This window comes from Heptranchias perlo, chromosome 9 (assembly GCF_035084215.1).
Source record: "Heptranchias perlo isolate sHepPer1 chromosome 9, sHepPer1.hap1, whole genome shotgun sequence".
In the NCBI taxonomy this organism is placed as follows: domain Eukaryota; kingdom Metazoa; phylum Chordata; class Chondrichthyes; order Hexanchiformes; family Hexanchidae; genus Heptranchias; species Heptranchias perlo.
The window spans coordinates 18,074,183-18,096,076 of NC_090333.1; the positions used below are offsets into that span (position 1 = coordinate 18,074,183).

Genomic DNA, 21,894 nt, shown 5'->3' on the forward strand with positions numbered 1-21,894 from the left:
ATCCTTGCCACTTGAGGGAATGAAATGTTCAAGTGATCATGTCATTGGGAATTGGAATGCTTTCACTTTTAGTACCCAGTGCTAACATCAAACATTCCGATTTAGTATAGCAGATCAAATGACGGTTTAGGCTCTCATCAATATCCCAGTGGTGTGTGCCAACTTTTTACCGTATTTTTTCTTCTAATTTTCCCTCCTCCCCTTCTTGTACACAAGTGTTGATGATGTTGTTCCACGTACTGCACCCATACTGAAGTGGTCATTATTCATGTTTCATCTTGACAGTGCCAGGAGGCTGTTTTACCATGGAAGGCATCACCAGTGAGCCCAATCCTGTTCTCACCCGATATCTACACATGTGCACTTTCAGCAGGGGTCACTGAATAACTGTCACAAGTGGGAACCTTAAGCAGTTGATATTAACTGGCTAATGTGTGTGATGATGCTTTTGAGGAAGAAATTTCTTTACATGTTGCAACGTTTTTGTACAAGGTCAACAAAGGTCTATAATCAACTCTTAATATCTTGTCCTCGTTTCTGATAATTCAGTTCTAATTATTTACTGTCTCTAGGAAGCTCATGCTGCTCACCTTGCAGAAGAATTGGGTGCTGCTCAAGCTCGAGAGACTCAATTAGAAGTCAAGATGCAGGCAGAGACAAAGAAGTTAAAAGAATTAGTTGAACACTTGAAGAATGCTCACCAGAAAGAAGTAGGACACAATTTTTTTTAATTAAAAATGTTGGGAACTATGATGGTACTCTTATTAGTTTAAAAACCCTTACAAACCTTTTTTGTTAAATACATAACAAAGCAATAATAGATATGTGTCTACCATTGCATCACTTTGACCCAATTTGATTGTTACCGTTTCTGTTCCTAAGGTCTTGGAGCCTTGGACCGTAGCATGGCTGTGAGAATGGCAGGGAACTAACTGCTGGTCTTTGTATTTCCTGACAAGCATTCTGAGGATGCTTTGCCTCTTTGACTTCTCTTTGGGGAGTTCCTATCCTCTGCACAGTGTATTCCAGATGGTACAACTAAGGCTGGAAATCTTAGTGCTGGGGAATTATAGGCACAGGCCTGAATCCTGTTAACACAGTGTGCTGGTATTGCAGTGATGCACTGCCTTTCTATTGGTGTGCTATTACTTTCATTAATATTTACAGGCTAATATGGAAATTGTGGTCAAATAGCAGATGGATATTAATGGAGGGTCTGCAATTGACCAAATATTTTGTGATTCAGTGGCCATTTGATTGATGCTGATAGGGGCTGATAATCATTTTACGAGTATGATCTGCAGTTGTACAAAGAATTTAAATGCAGCTGCTCTGAGGACTCAGTTGGTAAAGCCAGTGGATAATGAGCCATGCACACCAGAATGTCCCAGGTCAATTTCCCAGCCTACGTTGGGTTTTTCAGCTGGGTGACAATGGAGGCATAGTTGGTGTCTTGCACTTTTAGGCTAGTATGGGAAAAATCAGCTAGAATTCCTGCTCGTGATCACTGTCTAGTAACTGTTACTCAAATACATGTGTGTGGGCAGTGAGACTCTCAGCGGTTAGGCTAGGCTCTCATGCCCTGCATGGTTAACATGACTGCCAACACTCAATCTAAGTTGCTGTGTGAAGACTGGCCCCTTAAGTGAGATGTTGGGGGCACCCATTGCATCTAGAAGTATGAGTTAGCATTTTCAGGAGCAGGGGAAGAAGGAAACATTCAACTTGTGTTTGCTTTTAAAATTACTTTGAAGTTCTGCATAAATGAATTTCTGTTGCCAGTTTTTTTTTTCACTGACCTTAATCAAGATGGAGAACTCATCCAGTGAAAAGGGGTAGATGCTTAATTTTAACTTCTAAGAACACATTCATTCATCCCATTACATAACCATTTCTTCCTGCAATTTATATAATACGTATCCGTTACCTTCCTCAACTTCTACCAAAAATTGGCCAAGTGAATTGTAAGCTTGTACTGCCCTCAAGACTGTGCCATGTTTATCTGGAAGTGCCAAGTCTGTATTTGACTATTGTGAGATTTCATGTTTTTAATCCAAATTGTTTGGAGTATTTCTTCATTTTCCATGGAGAAAATCTCCCAACTTTGACCTTGTACGTAAAGTACAGCACAGCAATAACAACTGGTGTATCCTGTATCTTCCTGATGAGCAAAATATTTATTTAACAATGTGACAGCCCTATTACAGATGTCCAAGGCAGATTGAAGACGGGGAAAACGAGACTAAACACTATTTCAGTTTTACTTCGGGTTACGAATTTCCAAACTACTCTAGAGGCATGAGATCATCACTAACAGCCTGAAGTTCCAGAGACATTCTTTACAGCATGGGTAGCTTCAGTGCACTGTCTCAAGACAAGATGATAACCAGTCGGGCCTGAGTCTTCAGTGCTCTTGATCCATGTCTACAGTTTTTTTTTCTGGGAAGGGGAGAAGAAACCTTAGACACAAAATAAGGGTCACATTTGGTAAAGGGCATTTGGAGGACTAGCCTTTAAAGAAGGGAGAAGGACCTGCATCTGAGGAGACTTTATTCTAGCCCTATTCCAAGATCAATCTCTGAATTTAATGTGAAAATGGCTTTGATCTTGAACAGAACTACCCCAGGTGCTTCTTTGATGGAGGTGTCAAGCCGTGGCTCAGTGGTAGCACTCGCCTGTGAGACAGAAGATTGTGGGTTCAAGTCCCACTCCAGAGACTTGAGCACAAAACCTAGGCTGACACTTCAGTGCAATACTGAGGGAATGCTGCACTGTCGGATGTTCCGTCTTTCAGATGAGATGTTAAATCGAGGCCCTGTCTGCGCTCTCAGATGAACATTAAAAAAAATTCCATGGCACTATTTTGAAGAACAGCAGGGGAGTTCTTCCTAGTGTCCTGGACAACATTTATCCCTCAACAAGCTTCACTAAAAATAACAGATTATCTGGTCATTTATCTCATTGCTGTTTTGTGTGAAAAGGCGCTATATAAATGTAAGTTCTTGCTTTTTTGGTGATCCTATGACTCTCTTATTTCACTGTTGTCATAGGAAAGAGGTTATATCTCTTTCCGCTCCCCCTCCCCCCCCCACCCAGCCTCTTACTGCCCCCCACCCGCATCTGCAAGTCTTTCGGTTAGGTTACAAATGTATAAAGCAGCCATTGGTTGTAACCTGACTGGACAAATGCTGCCAACCTTTTTTTTTATTAACTATCCTTCTACTGAGTCAGTAATGCATTTCCGGGCTGAAAACATGGTTTGATAAATTCCCCACAAGAGAAACAACGGAACATAGAGCCCAAGACAGGTGATACTAAGCTGAGTAACATTGGATATGGGATGTGCTTGGATAGCATAGTCTAAGCCTACATTTCCTTATTAGTTAACCTTCCACATACAATTTGATAAATATCTCCATTTGCCTGAAAAAAATGGATTTGTCCCTTTTTTTTCCCCCTGCTTTCTGACCTTCCCATCATCCAGCTCTGCAGTTGCACCAGCCTCACTCTGACTACATCCTCAGTTCATTCTCCCTCTGCTTAATATGAGGACATACACTTGCCTAAAATTAAACAAAAGCTAGCAAATTGGTTTCTGGAGTACACTTTTTTTGTTATTTCTGGCAGGAGCAGAATCACCAGGGAATGTCAGAGTAGTGGCCACTTTGTGGGTCATATACAAGGAATACAATATATGAGTAATTTGAGACATGACACATGGTAAGTGTAGCATGCTTGGGATGAACAGGTGACTTTGGACCTATGGTTCCCAACACTTTTCACCACTGGTGGTTTTCCTCATCATGCCTGGGTCTAGTTGATAGTGATTGATTACCATGATTAGTCAATAACCCCATTATTGTATCTTGCGACCATCAGGACGATAGGAGGCAAACTACAAGGTTCATCTAGTTTGCCTTCTATCATCCTGGTAATTGCAAGATGAATCTCTGAATTTAATGTGTAATCTTTTCTCATCTAGCAATTCCTCTGTTATTATGAAGTGGGCTAGCAAGCCACTCAATTGCATCTCTACCAACTTGCCTGTAATCGGTCAAACAACTTGCCTATAACTGAAGTCAGCTAATAGACCTGTGATTTCTGGGTTCAGACTTAGTGTCCTTTATAAATATAGGCATCACATGGGCCTTACTCCAGTCTGTGGGAACAGTCCCAGACCCCATGAGCTGTTAAATATATGAGCAAGTGTTACGCAGAGCACAACTCTCATTTACTTGAATAACCTCAGATGAATGCTGTAAGGTTCAACAGTCAGATCCGTTCTGAGATTACTTATTTTATCCACATCCACTTTCAATTTTATCATCAAGCCCACAATGTATTATTGGTAACACAGCATCATCAGTAGCCATTTAAAGCATCTGCCATATTCTGGGAGCATACCTGAATCTACCATGAGGATCCTTCAAGGGCCCTATACAGTGTTTAATGGGCCTCTGACTTTTAATCGTAACTGAAAAAGATCTTGTTATTACTACCATACGTATCCGCCATCCATTGTCCTTTTGGCTGCTCAGCTTTTGTTACCTTCAGCCGAGTTCGATAACAATCCTCGTTCTCCCGAGCATTATTTTCTGCTTAATTCACAAAGCCAACACACCCGGACGTCCTATCGTATCAGGCAACGGAACCCTGTGTGAGAACCTCTCTGGATACATCGAGGGCATCCTGAAACCCATCGTGCAGGGAACCCCCAGCTTCTGTCGCAACACTACAGACTTTCTACAAAAACTCAGTACCCACGGACCTGTTGAACCAGGAACACTTCTCACCACGATGGACGTTTCGGCACTCTACACCAGTATCCCCCACGATGACGGCATCGCTGCGACAGCATCAATACTCAACACCAACAACAGCCAATCTCCAGACGCCATCCTACAACTCATCCGCTTCATCCTGGATCACAATGTCTTCACCTTCGATAACCAGTTCTTTACCCAAACACACGGAACAGCCATGGGGACCAAATTTGCACCCCAATACGCCAACATTTTCATGCACAAGTTCGAGCACGACTTCTTCACTGCACAGGACCTCCAACCAACCAGATACATCGACGACATTTTCTTTCTATGGACCCACGGTGAGGAATCACTAAAGAGACTACACGATAACATCAACAAGTTCCATCCCACCATCAAGCTCACCATGGACTACTCCTCAGAATCAGTTTCTTTCTTGGACACACGAATCTCCATCAAAGACGGGCACCTCAGCACCTCACTCTACCGCAAGCCCACGGACAACCTCACGATGCTCCACTTTTCCAGCTTCCACCCTAACCACGTCAAAGAGGCCATCCCCTATGGACAGGCCCTGCGAATACACAGGGTCTGCTCAGATGAGGAGGAATGCGATGGACACCTACAGACGCTGAAAGACGCCCTAGTAAGAACGGGATATGATGCTCGACTCATCGATCGACAGTTCCGACGGGCCACAGCGAAAAATCGCGTAGACCTCCTCAGAAGACTAACACGGGACGCAACCAACAGAGTACCCTTCGTTGTCCAGTACTTCCCCGGAGCGGAGAAACTACGCCATGTTCTCCGCAGCCTTCAACATGTCATCAATGATGACGAACACCTCGCTATGGCCATCCCCACACCTCCACTACTCGCCTTTAAACAGCCACCCAACCTCAAACAAACCATCGTTCGCAGCAAATTACCCAGCCTTCAGGAGAACAGCATCCACGACACCACACAACCCTGCCACGGTAACCTCTGCAAGACATGCCAGATCATCGACACAGATACCACCATCACACGAGAGGACACCACCCACCAGGTGCACGGTTCATACTCCTGTGACTCGGCCAACGTTGTCTACCTCATACGTTGCAGGAAAGGATGCCCCAGAGCATGGTACATTGGCGAGACCATGCAGATGCTGCGACAACGGATGAACGGACACCGCGCAACAATCGCCAAACAGGAGGGTTCTCTCCCTGTCGGGGAACACTTCAGCAGTCATGGACATTCAGCCACCGACCTTCGGGTAAGCATACTCCAAGGCGGCCTTCGAGACACACGACAACGCAAAATCGTCGAGCAGAAATTGATAGCCAAGTTCCGCACCCATGAGGACGGCCTCAACCGGGATCTTGGGTTCATGTCACACTACACGTAACCCCACCAGCGAACAAATGTTATCTGTTTTTAATATAACGGGTCATTGACTGTCTTCCTTCTCTCTCTCTCTTTTTTTTGGGGGTTTGTATATTCGGTGGCCTTTTTAGGTGACACCTTTCTGTCTGCTCACTGTGATTGCCTTGGCAACGGGCAGTAATCACCAGGCATTGTTCTGTTATTTTCAAATGCGAAGGATTCGAAAATTTCATTTCCACACCGTTCAACTGACGAAGGAGGAAGCCTCTGAAAGCTTGTGGAATTTAAAATAAATTTGTTGGACTATAACTTGGTGTTGTAAAATTGTTTACAATAATTCTAATTTGTCTTTGGACATGACCCATTGGCCAATTTGGTTTTGTTTTACCATGTGCCATTCTTTCAACACTCGCCAATTTTTTTTGGCCATTGATAATACTGAGTGTTCTCTGTTGAATCGCTTATTACCATTTTTGAAATCAATTTATTTTCTCTTTCCTCCCTCACATCATTTCCTGAAGTTATTGACTTCTTGCTGAGATACAGTTCCATGTTGGTGCTCTCCAGTACCTTCCCAAGTGGGCATTATTCAGGTATGAAACTTGAAAATGAGTGTTGGCAGGCTTTTTGACCTTGATTGCACCACAGCCAAGCATAATCCTGCCCTCCCCTGATGTCCACACACACTTTCAGCGGAGATTGCTGGATAGTGATCAGGAGTGGGAACCCTGGCTTTCTCTTTCTTGATTTCTTTTCCCTAACCCAGGGGTGAGGGAGCTAAGTGTAGAACCCCTACCAGTTGAGATCAGCTAAATCAGCACAGACCAGCAGCTGAATCTGGTACTTTCCTGGTCTGTGTGGCCCAGCTACTCACCAAATAAATTCACTGAGCCATTGGGGGAGTGTGACAATTACACTTGACATATTAAACTGACAATTTATCTCATTGCTTAACATGTCATCATAGTTTTGCATTTTGTATGCCATATGAATATCATTAAGTCTAGAAGTGGCCAAAACCAGATTCAAACATGTCTGAGAATAAACATTCGTTATATACATTTCAGAGAAAACTTCCTTCCAATCTATTTGAGCTGGCCTTACAACTAGGTCCTGGAGACAAAGGACTGGTTCTAACACGCCAAGAATCAATCTTCTTTAAAAGTGTGCTTTTATTTTTGTTACAGATCGCTATGCTTAAAGAAAGCAGTGCACAGTTATTGCTACCTACTGCGGAGATCTCTGATTCCCATAAATCAAATGATCAGTTGCGACAATTAAAACAGGAGCTAGAAAAGGCTCAGGAAAGTATCCTTCATCTTGAATCTGAACTTCACACTCAAAGGGAGGTGATAAGTGCTGCAGATGAAGCTCTCATAATTAAGGTAGGAGTTTTTTTTTAAAACATTGATTAGACAAAAATATGACTTTCAGCAACAACTTAGGTTAATATAGTCCACAAAAAGCAGGACAAATCCAATCCAGCCCCAACACTACACTCTCAATCATCAGCAAAGTGATGGAAAGTGTCGACGACATCTTCCATCAAGCGGCACTTACTCACCAATAACCTGCTCACCGATGCTCAATTTGGGTTCCGCCAGGACCACTCGGCTCCAGACCTCATTACAGCCTTGGTCCAAACACGGACAAAAGAGCTGAATTCCAGAGGTGAGGTGAGAGTGACTGCCCTTGACATCAAGGCAGCATTTGACCGAGTGTGGCACCAAGGAGCCCCAGTAAAATTGAAGTCAATGGGAATTAGGGGGAAAACTCTCCAGAGGCTGGAGTCATACCAAGCACAAAGGAAGATGGTAGTGGCTGTTGGAGGCCAATCATCTCAGCCCCAGGATATTGCTGCAGGAGTACCTCAGGGCAGTGTCCTAGGCCCAACCATCTTCAGCTGCTTCATCAATGACCTTCCCTCCATCATATGGTCAGAAATGGGGATGTTCGCTGATGATTGCACAGTGTTCAGTTCCATTCGCAACCCCTCAAATAATGAAGCAGTCCATGCCCGCATGCAGCAAGACGTGGACAACATAAGTGGCAAGTAACATTCGTGCCAGACAAGTGCCAGGCAATGACCATCTCCAACAAGAGAGAATCTAACCACCTCCCCTTGACATTCCACGGCATTATCATCACCAAATCCCCACCATCAACATCCTGGGGGTCACCATTGACCAGAAACTTAACTGGACCAGCCACATAAACACTGCGGCTACAAGAGCAGGTCAGAGGCTGGGTATTCTGCGGCGAGTGACTCACCTCATGACTCCCCAAAGCCTTTCCACCATCTACAAGGCACAAGTCAGGAGTGTGATGGAATACTTACCACTTGCCTGGATGAGTGCAGCTCCAACAACACTCAAGAAGCTTGACACCATCCAGGACAAAGCAGCCCGCTTGATTGGCACCCCATCCACCACCCTAAATATTCACTCCCTTCACCACCAGCGCACAGTGGCTGCAGTGTGTACCATCCACAGGATGCACTGCAACAACTCGCCAAGGCATCTTCGACAGCAGCTCCCAAACCCGTGACCTCTACCACCTAGAAGGACAAGAGCAGCAGGCACATGGGAACAACACCACCTGCACGTTCCCCTCCAAGTCACACATCATCCCGACTTGGAAATATATCGCGGTTCCTTCATCGTCGCTGGGTCAAAATCCTGGAACTCCCTATCTAACAGCAATGTGGGAGAACCTTCACCAGACGGACTGCAGCGGTTCAAGAAGGTGGCTCACCAGCACCTTCTCAAGGGCAATTAGGGAATGGGCAATAAATGTTGGCCTAGCCAGCGACGCCCACATCCCATGAACGAATAAGAAAAAATATAGTGCCAATAATGTAAAAAATGCCTCAAGGCACTTCACAGATAGTGGTATGGAAAATAGAAGCCAAGACAGAACAGGAGAGATTCTGAGGGTTGACCAAAAGCTTGATAAGAGATGGGTTTTGAAGAGGTATTTAAGGAGGGAGGGGAGAGGAGAGGTAAAAGGGTTTAGAGAAGGCGGTCTAAAGGAGGACCCTAGCAGTTGAATGTGCTGCTCATGATGAGGCAAAAGAAAGGGCGGATGTGTAAGAGGCCAGAATGAGTGGACTGGAGAGTTTGAGGGTTTATAAAGCTGGGGCGAGGCCATGGAGGATTTTAAAGACAAGGATGAGGATACCGCGCCTTCCACAGTTAGTACTATTTGGAATTAGTAAGATTGTGAATTGAGAACAGGATTTTTTTCACTGGCATCTCAAATTAATATAATCTCACCCCTTTGAACTGAATACCAGTTTTCATTTGTTGTGTACATTCTATTAAAAATGTCAGCAAGTTTATTACATTTAAAGTTGTGTTCAATTTTTGTACTCTTTTTGCAAAACTTCTAACACCAAGCACTCAATTGATTTTTTTAAAATTGGAGAATATTATCTTTTAATTGAGGCTACAGTTAAACAGTTTTTCAAAGTTTCAGTATAATTTGGCACAGCAAAATTTGTGTAAGGTATTATCATATCAGAATGAGAACCAGGATGAACGGTTTCATAAAGCAATTGTCTTCAATCCCCGTCACAAACTCTGCTCCCTAGCCACGGACTCCATCCCTCTCCCTGGCCACTCTCTGAGGCTGAACCAGATCGTTCGCAACCTTGGCATCCTATTGAACCCTGAGATGAGCTTGCGACCGTCTATTTGCTCCATCACCAAGACTGTCTATTTCCACCTCCGTAACATCGCCCGCCTCCACCCCTGCCTCAGCTCATCTGTTGCTAAAACCCACATCCATGCCTTTGTCACCTCTAGACTTGAATGTTCCAAAGCTTTCCTGGCCGGCTTCCCATCTTCCACCCTCCATAAACTTGTGCTCATCCAAAACTCTGCTGCTCGTATCCTAACTTGTACCAAGTGTTAATTGTATCCATATGATTTATATCAATTAGTGTTAATTGTATTCAGATGGTGTGTACCATTGGGGACTCTCTTGTATCCATTTATATGAGAGCTGATCTAGGGTGTGGTGTGGTAATGTGGATCTCTGTGAATAAAGGCTTGGAAGCAACTGAAGACCAGGTAGTCTATACTTCACCACCTGGCTATCTGTTTTAATGACACCAAGTCCCGTTCACCCATCACCCCTGCGCTCGCCGACCTACATTGGTTCCCGGTTTGGGAACGCCTCGATTTCAAAATTCTCATCCTTGTTTTCAAATCCCTCCATGGCCTCGCCCCTCCCTATCTCTGTAACCTCCTCCAGCCCTACAACCCTCCGAGATCTCTGCGCTCCTCCAATTCTTGCCTCTTGCGCATCCCCGATTTTAATCGCTCCACCATTTGCGGCCGTGCCTTCAGCTCCCTAGGCCCTAAGCTCTGGAATTCCCTACCTAAACCTCTCTGCCTCTCTCCTTTTAAGATGCTCCTTAAAACCCATCTCTTTGATCAAGCTTTTGGTCACCCGTCCTAATATCTCCTTATGTGGCTCGGTGTCCAGTTTTGTTTGATAATCACTCCTGTGAAGCGCCTTATGTTGTTTATATATTTACCATATAAATGCAAGTTGCTGTTGTTGTTAGTATTACTAGGGTGATGTTGTTTTCTTTTCCATTTCTAAATGTAGGAATCTGAAGTAGCAAGACTACAAGTCAAAATTTCTGGATTTGAACGAGCAATGGGAAAACAGCAGCCGCCTTCTCTCGTGCTACAATCTCAAAATGAATCCGATAATAGAAAAGACTCCACAGCGCATCCCAAGAATTTCTACCCTTTTGCCAGAAATATGAATAGATCTTTTAGTGCTAATGATATGTATGGGACTGATATTGGTTCAGCATTAAATTCCCTGAATTGCTCTAATAGGATTCGAGAAATACTTGAGCAGTCATTCATCCCCATGAACATCGGCTTACAGGATATTAAGGATGCTTCCTGTGCAGGGCAACCAGAGGGAGCCGCTTTATTCGGTCAGTCTCCAAAAGCAGAAGCTGAAGAAGATTTGGAACTCACTAACCTGACAAGTAATAGTAACATGGAAACCTTAAGTGGAATGTTAAATCATCTTCTTGCCATGGAGCGAAGCAGTACTAAGATGGGCTCTCCAGTTGAGAAGTCACCAGGTTTGTCTAGTGACCAGATGAAATCAAAAGTGGAAGAATGTTCAGCAGGAGTGCACAGAATTTCAAATCAGGTGTGTGTTGCATGTCTCTTAAGTAGCAAATCTTTTCTCTAATTGGTTTAGCTCTGAGGTAATGCAACTTGTAAGAGCAGAGTTTTGTTTTATATGATGAAGCTTCAATAATTAATGTTAGTATTGTCTTGTGTGTGATATTGTTACTGCTTATTCACACTGTGTATACTACTGCTGGCATTACTGAATATTTGTAATAATCAAAACTTCACTTGTCCAAAAACTGTTAAACCCAGTTGCGATCAATTAGCACACATAGAATCATAGAATGACACAGCACAGAAGGAGGCCATTTGTCCCATTGTGTCTGTGCCATCCCTTTGAAAGAGCTAGCCAATTAGTCCCACTCCCCTGTTCTTTCACGATAGCCCTGCAAATTTCTCCTTCCAATTCCCTATTGAAAGTTACTATTGAATCTGCTTCCACCGCCTTTTTGAGTGGTGCATTCCAGATCATAACTACTCGCTGCGTAAAAAAAAAATCCTCATATCCCACCTGAATTTTTTGCAAATTACCTTAAATCTGTGTCCTCTGGTTACTGACTCTCCAGCCAGTGGAAATAGTTTCTCCCCATCTACTGTATCAAAACCCCTCATCATTTTGAACACCTCTATCAAATCTCCCCTTAACTATCTCTGCTCTAAGGAGAACAATCCCAGCTTCTCTAGTCTCTCTACGTAATTCCTGGTACCATTCTGGTAAATATGCACTGAACACTCTCCAAGGCCTTGACATCCTTCCTAAAGTGTGGTGCCCAGAATTGGACAGAATACTCTAGCTGAGGCCTCAGCAGTAATTTATAAAGGTTTAGCATAACTTCCTTGCTTTTGTACTCCATGCCTCTGTTTATAAAGCCAAGGATCCCGTATGCTTTTTTAACAGCCTCATCAACTTGTCGTGCCACCGTCAAAAGTTTGTGTATATGCACCCCCGATCCCTCTGTTCCTGCACCCCCTCTAAAATTGTTCCATTTAGTTTATATTGCCTCTCCTCGTTTTTCCTTCCAAAATGCATCACTTCACACTTATGCATTAAATTTCATCTGCTGTGTGTCTGCCCATTTCACCAGTCATCTATGTCCTCCTGAAGTCTGCTACTATCCTCCTCACTGTTTACTACATTTCCAAGCTTTGTGTCATCTGCAAACTTTGAAATTTATGCCCATATACCCAAGTCCATGTCATTGATATATATCAAGCAGAGCGGTGGTCCCAGTACCGATCCCTGAGAGACACCACTGAATACTTTCCCCCCCCCCCCCCCCCCCCAGTATGATAAACAACTGTTCACTGCTACTCTCTGCTTTCTGTCTCTTAGCTAATTTTGTATCCATGCTGCCACTGCCCCTCTAATCCCATGGCCTTTATTCTTGCTAACAAGTGTATTATGAGGCACTTTATCAAATGCCTTTTGAAAGTCCATATACATAATATCAACCGCACTACCCTCATCAACCTTCTCCAGTATTTAATTGAAGAACTCATTCAAGTTTGTCAGACATGATTTTCCTTTAACAGATTCATGTTGGCTGTCGTTTATTAACCAATGTTATTCCAAATAACAATAATTTTGTCCTGGATTATGGTCCCTAGAAGTTTTCTCATGTTAGGCTGACGGTCCTGAAGTTACCTGATTTATGTATTACATAAATAAGAAGTTGACCTCAGTGCCTACTTATGAATATCATTTATACTGCACATACTACTAGGAGTATAACTTAGTGAATTTCTTTCTATGAAAGGAATCTCCCCTCAGTTGGCCTCTGCATTATCTCATCAACCACAGTGGCATGTGAGCAATCCCCACGTTGGAGATTTACGAGATTGTTGCTAGGGCTGGAGAATTTTGGCTATGAGAAAAGATTGGATAGGCTGGGGTTGTTTTCTTTGGAACAAAGGAGGCTGAGCAGAGATTTAATTGAGGTGTATAAAATTGTGACGGGACTAGATAGAAGTGGATAGGAAGGACCTATTTCCTTTAGCAAAGGGGTCAGTGACCAGGGGGCATAGATTTAACTAATTGGTAGAAGGATTATAGGGGAGCTGAGGAGATTTTTCTTTTCACCCACAGGGTGGTGGGGGGTCTGGAACTCGCTGCCTCAAAGGGTGGTAGAGACAGAAACCCTCAACTCATTTAAAAAGTACTTGGACGTGCACTTGAAGTACCGTAACCTACAGGGCTACAGATCAAGTGCTGGAAAGTGGGATTAAGCTAGATAGCTCTTTTCCGGCCGGCACGGACACGATGGGCCAAATGGCCTCCTTCTATGCCGTGACATTCTATGATTCTATACTGCCTGGCTTGCTATTGGAGAACTTCAAAGACTAATGGCGACATCACTAAGGTGGATCATGCTCGACTGGTTGAAGATCATTGTACTCAGCAGAGTGTCTATTGTACTAACTGCATACTTGCATATTCTGTATTACTTGCAAGGATGTTTTGTTGCCAAGCTGTACAGGATTCAGAATGTATTTTAGGGGTTTCGGGCCAGTCCTTGTCTCCTGCTGGGCCAGCATCTCTGGTGGGTGGATTGAGAATAGATTCCATGACTCCTGTGGCTGATGTCTGTCCTCATATGTTTTAAGTAGCTACTCAAATAATCTCAGTGTTTTGCAAGGAAACCCTGGGATAGAGGTGATGTCTTCCCTTTAGTGTTGTGCTTGCATCTCCAATATAGACAGATTCTATCCCTTCATTTTCCTCTAAATTGCCAACACATTTCCTTTTCTGTACTTCTGGTGGTTGAGGTAGCTACTTTCATACAGAATCTATTGTCAAGATATAAACGTAGGAATTATGGTTTTTATTGCATATTATCTAAGGTTTTTTTTAAACTAAAACATTGGATGTAGTTAGAAGTGTTTTTTCCCTTCTTCCAGTTTGGGTTTCAGGCGAGTTTGAAGTTGTTGCCCACATTAAGATGAAGTGAGTCACTGCAGCAGAGTGGCTGCAGACCAGATGTGATGGGTATCTGCTGGAGTAAGAAGTCCAACATCTTAAAATGTTATGGAATATTTTTATCATTACTTTTATTTGAAGAGACGCTGGGGGAATACTTTCAACAAAAAGTATTCCCTTTACAGATTGTCGTGCCACTTTTAAGAGTTCTCAGCTTTGTTATTGAGATACCTTCGTTATTGAGATACCAAGGTTGTTTTTATTAATCTACTTTATAAACCTGTTTTCTAAGTGTAGCAGTGTCTGTGTTGCTGCTGTATCAGTTTGAAATTATTTTCTTTTTAATATTAGCAATATTTTGCTAAGTTTTTGATTTTTTTTTCTAACAGGACAGTGCCCACTGTAAACTTAATGATGCTGACTTAAATGTTCCAAGTCATGCTTCCCTGCCATCCAAATATGCTGCAAAAAGTAATTTGCTTCAACTTCAGCAGTGGTAGGTAATATCATGGTAGATGTGTACGTTTCTCCAGTCTGCAAGTTTCAAGTGTGATTGTAAATTGTTTTAATACCAGCTTTTTGTGAGGAAAAATACTGACTTTTTGAGACATTGTTCAGCTTCATAACCACACAGGCCCTTCCCCTAGTCCGTGGCCAAGTTTTGATGATGTAATAACTGACCCTGCACCAGTTATCAGTGACCATACTCCCGCACCCAAGAAAGTAATTTCTTGACATTGTCAGTAATCTGAATTTTCCTGGATCCCAAGAGCAGCAGTGAGAGTCAGTTTTAAAAAAAATTGCACTTCATTCCTATTGGTATCCAATAGACTCCATAATCATGGGTATCACACTGGTAAATTGAAAGAAAGAGAATGATGATCAGAGATCATTGATCTCTGCTTACATGCTCATTTCCTTCCTTGCAGCATCAATATATCATCATCTTGAAATGTATCTAAGAATGGGAACTGCTCTAGCAAGAAGTCATCCAGAGGTGCTTTCAGTCCTGCCAAAGTAGTACCCCAGAGAGCCAAAGGTATTTGAGGACCAGAGGGCACGGCTGTCAAATAATAAAGTGCCATAAAAGTTTCATTTACAAAAAGGTGGGTTATAAGGCCAGGAGTCAACATCTTCAGGAGAGAAGGGAGAAAACTGTCAAACTTGATTTTTAAAAAAACCCTCAAATTAAGTGACCTTGGATACATGGCTTGTGGAAACTATCTCCACAATAACTCAGGTAAACTAGTTCCAAGAAGTGACTACTTTGTTGCAGTCGCAACTCGTCCTAGCAGGCCGAGAGATTTCCAGACAAGTGGCTTTTACTGAGAAGGACTTTGTCTCATCCTCTCCCTGAGACATCCAAGTAACGATCTTAGACAGGGTTCCAAATGATTGAACTTAACCTGATGATCAAATAGCCACTTAAAAAAAAATTCAGATCATATTAATTGATCAACAGGATGCATATTTGACATTCGCTTTATTGCTTTTGCTTTCCATGGTTCACCAACTATTTAATACTAGTTGATTTCCTGTGGTATTGCACACACAGATCAAGTGCATTCTTCAGGCAAAGTGGAGTTAGAGGGCAGGGGAATAATTGGACCAGGGTGTGTATATGTAATTTAGGCTTAATTTTAAAAGTCAGGCATTCTATCCTTATTTTTATATTTTCATTACAAATTCCTATCTTCCCTTTCATAATAGAAACAACCTTTGTAAACTTGTCATGCTGTAATTACACCCTCATGCCAGTGATAGTGGTCCAGCTCCTACTGGTCCCAATGTTACAAACCCTTCAAACTTGTCCATCTGTTTCTACCTTCAAAAGTCTCATTAAAGCTTTTAGATCAGCCATGATTTAATTGAATGGCGGAACAGGCTTGAGTGGCTGAATGGCCTACTCCTGTTCCTAAGTTCCTAAAGCCTTCCTCTTTAACCACACCTTGGGCCATCTTCCTTAACTCCTCTTCTAACTCTCGTTTGATGTTTGTTTCCTCCTATGGTGTCCCTTGGGATGTTGTGGTATGTTAAAGACATTGTATAAGTGGCTGTTATGTGGTGGTTAATATTTTAGAGCACCTATTTTAATTATGATTGAAATAAACCACTTTGATTTGACGCCCGAGTGTGGTGACAATACTCAGATGTTAATGAAAGAAATACACCAAGTGGTTAAATTAAGAATGGGGTTGGGGTGGAAAATTGCCTTGTGGTTGGGGCCACCTCATGCTAAGTGAAGCATTCAACATGGCATGCAATAATGTTTTATGCACCTGTTTCAATAAAATAACCAATCGGCTCAGAAGAATTTGCAAGTTTTATTTGTTTACTCTCATCAAAAATTTCTCAATGGTGCTACAAGGTACACTTATTGTCAAATACGAACTACCTGTATTTTTTCTCTCTTTTCCCACCTCCTGCTCCTTAAATTACAAGTTTGCTCAAGATTTATATTCTATTACACTTTGGAAAAAATTATGTACTGGTCCTGGATACCAGTTTCTCCTGGTTGATTTAAGTTTAAGACATTTCTATTAAGTCCAAAACAGTTCAGAATCCTCAACAGTTCAAGAGAGGTTAACTAATTTATTTTACAGACTCTTGTTATGTAACTGTCACTTTTTTGGTTTATTTTTAATTTGTTATAGTATGGCTGAACTTTCTGAACAAGAGCAGTCACACAAATGACATCAACTAAAAGATGAAGATAGAGTTAGGAACCAGTGATCGACAAACTTCTGCCCAGTAGCACTAGTATGAAATGTACTGCTGTGATGGTAAAGCATTGGCAAAGCCTTTATGCCGAAAGAAGCTTTGAAAATAAAGGTTTCCTAATTTCATAATGTCATGCAGGTAATTTATTGTGTAAGTGGATGTTGAAAACTTCATTTTTTTTATGTTGATAAACATTTTGTTTTTAGAGAAATAAAACATAAATGTGTTTCATTGAAATATTTAATTTTTTCTGTGTAAAATAAACTTTTTTCTGTATCAATATGTGTTTTAATTTTTTTTTAAAGGTATCGTCTAGTCTAGAATTAAATGTTCTCAATGAATGTTTGAGCTTCAGCTACATTTAAGGGAGTAATTCAGATGGCAGTAAATTGCATACCACTACTATGCAACTGCATCGTTTACTGCTCAAGGATAAATGCAAAGTTTTCAGAGTTCAATTTATGTGAACTTTATTGATTTGTTATCAGCAGCCTGATAGTATGCACCATGTGCTGTGCATGGCATAGTTCATAAAGGGCTGTATGGGACAGGCACCTGAGTAGAAGTGCTTCTTTTGAAGGAGAAAAAAATTGGAGCATGTCACATGTGTAAACTGTTGCTAGCCAGTCCTATGGTAGAAGTAACCTGGTTACAGGCTGATGCCCACACTCTATTGGCATGTTGTGGTAGGCTGAAAGCAGGGTAAAAGAAGCCACTTGAAAAATTGAGCAGGGAAGATGTCCCAGGTAATCTCTTTTGTGCATGGTCATTTTTCCATTTCAACCACTCACTCAATCAGATGCCTCCCCAGAGGTAGAGAATGCAGAGTACAGTCAGTGTGCTCTCTTCAGTGTGCTTTCTAGCTGTAATGTAAGGGGAGCATGCTGTGTGTCCATTTGTTCCTCCTTGCAACCAGTGCGTGGCACAAGGAGACCAAAAATTCTGGGGGACGGGGGTAGAATGCTTCCTCATTTTATATTTTTCAGCAGGAAGCACCATTCCCTACTTAGGTGGACTGACAGATGCTCCTAGGTCTCTAATACCATTCTGACTATGTCAAAGGAACTGTTCCTACATAGGGATAATGTTGAACGTAGTTTTCTCTCTTTTTTGATTTGTTATATTCTGCTGAACTGAGATTCTGAACATTGATGAGTAAACTATCTGAATTGGGATTATTCATCTGAGAAATGTGTGACCTCTATCAACAACATAAAGGACTTGAGGTTCAGCAGACTTTTTGCAGGCTATTTTTTTCCTTGTCAAAAAAAAATTAAAAATCACACCTTTAAATAAATATCTTAGTGCTGCATGGATTTAGACACAAATCTGAAGAACCATCAATCATCATCTTCCAATACCGAAGATGAAGTGTATAATTTACAACCTCATCATTCACAGTTTAAACTTAGTTTTAAAATACACAAATACAAAAAGTAAGATGGGAAATATGACTACACTGCTAGCTCAGTCAGTGAGTAAATGTGCCATCTAATATGGTGCTGAGCCACATAGATCAGAAGGTCCCCAGGACTGAATCCTGGTCCTTGCTGAATTAGTTGATCTGAACCTGGGTGCATTACAGTTGGCTTTCATGTCGCTAGGCCAGGGAGAGGATTAATATCAAGTGGCAGTCTTGCTCTTGTGCACTTTGCAGTGATGCATAAGTGACTGTATAACTCTGGAGCTTGGTTCAGGTCAGGTTCCAGAGTGCAGTGGTGTGAAACCATTCGGGGAGGCTGTCTCATATTACACCGCATGGACTATAATTCCAATGTATTGTCAAAGCTGGTTTAAAAAGCGCCCAGGGCCAGCTGGACCTTCCGGATACTTTTAAAACTTATGCAGAGCCAATTTAAGTGTTTTGAGAGAGTGGACATGTCCATCCGTGCTTTTAATACACTTGAAATTTAACAGCTGGGATTGGATTTAGTGTGAGAATTTAAGTTGCTTAAAACTGAAGTACAGATAGAGAACCTTGTTTAAGAATTTCAAGACGTAAATTTCCTATGGCACAAATCTTGATTTAACTTTTCTTCCTATATGTCTGCTGCAAAATTGTCCAATGAATAATAAGTAACTTAGAAGAGTGATACTGCTGTTGCTATGACTTAAAAAGTTCCAAGTCAAAATTTGTCACTGGAGCATGGAGTAATCTGATTGTTGGTGAAACCATGTATTTGCTTTTCATTTAGGACAATGCTGTTCTGTAAACATGTTTTGCTTGTTCACAGACCCATCTTAAATGGCATGGTAGTGTTAGAAAATTCTACATGCATTGTTAAAGCACTCCCATTGAGACCATTTTTATTATTGGGGTATTGATCGTGATTTAGCATTACATTCAAAGATAAACAGCAATTAAGTTTTGCTTTAATTCTTCAAAAGATCACATGTAAAACATAGAAAATTCTTGATTTATATAGCAGTTTGTGCCCGATTCTGAGCCAAATAGAAAAATCAAATTTGCATTGATATAGTGCCTTTAATGACCTCAGGATGGCCCAACACAGCCAGGACAATGTATGGGAGGTATTTGTAGCGGTTTTGTCATTTTAGTCTTCAGTGTTTGGACTTTATACGTAGGACATTTGCAGAAAATCATTGTGGATTTTGTTTTGGTGCATAATGTGGTCTGTAACTTAATTTCAAACTGCACTGCAGTTAGTAACTTAGCAAGCGTGTTTAATTTCTGATAACAGCAGTATGTATTCTTGTAAAAGAGGTTTTTTTTAAACTAGAAAATTACAGATTATAGAAAGACGGGTCAGAATGAATGAGACACAGCTGTAAGAAAACCTGAAAGCAAAGGGCGAGAAATATTACGAACATAATTAGAGATTTAGCGCATAGCAGCTTGCTTTCCTGGAATTAAATATTGATCGAAAACCCAAGCTGATGGTTTCTCAAACCAGCTATAACTGATCATATTAATTTAGAGTGCCAGCAGCTTCAGGCAATTCCAAGATCCCTCGGCGGGCCATTTATTTTGAAAGTAATAAAGCTACATAAATGTTAGAACACCTTTTATTTCTATAACATAACCTATACTACTAAAATAAGCAATTTGTTAACATATTGCTCAAGATAAAGAATCACTGGATTGGGGGTAATATCCTGGCATGGGTGGAGGATTGGTTATCTAACAGGAAGCAGAGAGTTGAGATAAATGGTTCATTCTCGGACTGGCAACCTGTAGCCAGTGGTGTTCCGCAGGGGTCGGTGCTGGGTCCCCAACTCTTTACAATCTATATTAACGATTTGGAGGAGGGGACCGAGTGTAACATATCAAAGTTTGCAGATGATACAAAGATGGGAGGGAAAGTAGAGAGTGAGGAGGACATAAAAAACCTACAAGGGGATATAAACAGGCTGGGTGAGTGGGCGGAGATTTGGCAGATGCAATACAATATTGGAAAATGTGAGGTTATGCACTATGGCAGGAAAAATCGGAGAGCAAGTTATCATCTTAATGGTGAGAAACTGGAAAGTACTGCAGTACAAAGGGATCTGGGGGTCCTAGTGCAAGAAAATCAAAAAGTTAGTTTGCAGGTGCAGCAGGTGATCAAGAAGGCCAACGGAATGTTGGCTTTTATTGCTAGGGGGATAGACTATAAAAACAGGGAGGTATTGCTGCAGTTATATAAGGTATTGGTGAGACCGCACCTGGAATACTGCATACAGTTTTGGTGTCCATACTTAAGAAAAGACATACTTGCTCTCGAGGCAGTACAAAGAAGGTTCACTTGGTTAATCCCGAGGATGAGGGGGTGGACATATGAGGAGAGGCTGAGTAGATTGGGACTGTACTCATTGGAGTTCAGAAGAATGAGAGGCGATCTTATTGAAACATATAAGATTGTGAAGGGGCTTGATCGGGTGGATGCGGTAAGGATGTTCCCAAGGATGGGTGAAACTAGAACTAGGGGGCATAATCTTAGAATAAGGGGCTGCTCTTTCAAAACTGAGATGAGGAGAAACTTCTTCACTCAGAGGGTAGTAGGTCTGTGGAATTTGCTGCCCCAGGAAGCTGTGGAAGCTACATCATTAAATAAATTTAAAACAGAAATCGACAGTTTCCTAGAAGTAAAGGGAATTAGGGGTTACGGGGAGCGGGCAGGAAATTGGACATGAATTTAGATTCGAGGTTAGGATCAGATCAGCCATGATCTTATTGAATGGCGGAGCAGGCTCGAGGGGCCTATTGGCCTACTCCTGCTCCTATTTCTTATGTTCTTATATTTTTGCAGAAGGAAAACATTTCCTCCTTGCTCTCTTTATTTTCACATTATTATTAATATACCCTATTCTAACTAATCTGTATTTTTTTCTGTTCACTTTAAAAGGTTTTACTTGCCCAAATCCCATCATCCATTTTGTAAGTTTATCTTCAAAATAGTTGGTCACCGACTGAAAATTGGTACCAAAGGCCACTATCAGCCAGTTGAAGTCTAATGATGGACCATTCACATTACGGATACAAACAGATCAATTCTTGGCTAGTTTTGATGTGTCAGACCAGGAAGCGATACCTCTGGATGCGTCATTTCTTAGAACTGTGGTACCTAAAGAATTAACATCACTTTTGTGCAAGAATAACAATTTATTAAATAAACTAGGGGTTGTCCCACAGATTGTTGCTCTGATAAACTGTTTTTGAATCTTGATATTTAGCATTTTCTTTTTTAGTGGATCCTGAAACTCGCTAATAAAATGGTTGCACTCTGTCGATATTCTAATAGGCTTTATTTAAATAAAACTACAGTGCTCATGTACAAGGTATCAATAGTTTAAGCTAATCACTGTTGACATTTCTCAATGTTTTGCATTGGTTCCACGCCCATCAAATTGCTCAACGATGGTTTCACACCCAAATTTATCCTCAGGCTTCAAAGCAATTTCATTATAATGTCTAAACTAAATCTTCTACTCATTACATGTCCATTTTGAATGT

General features: G+C 41.6%; 1 protein-coding gene across 6 annotated transcripts in view; it reads left to right on the top strand.

Moving 5' to 3' along the window:
* Positions 1–21,609, top strand: part of ccdc18 (coiled-coil domain containing 18) — a 104,447-nt gene extending 82,838 nt beyond the window's left edge. For 4 of the 6 annotated variants that reach the window (XM_067989933.1, XM_067989934.1, XM_067989935.1 and 1 more), the window contains 5 exons: positions 573–710; positions 7,322–7,519; positions 10,752–11,318; positions 14,609–14,715; positions 16,874–17,218. In XM_067989933.1, coding sequence (XP_067846034.1) covers positions 573–710; positions 7,322–7,519; positions 10,752–11,318; positions 14,609–14,715; positions 16,874–16,913 — 1,050 coding nt within the window. In that variant the 3' untranslated portion in view covers positions 16,914–17,218. Of the gene's footprint in view, positions 1–572; positions 711–6,655; positions 6,728–7,321; positions 7,520–10,751; positions 11,319–14,608; positions 14,716–16,873; positions 17,219–21,286 lie in introns of those variants that run through there. The other 2 variants (XR_010963829.1, XR_010963830.1) reach the window with 2 other exon arrangements.
* The last annotated feature ends 285 nt before the right edge of the window (positions 21,610–21,894 follow it).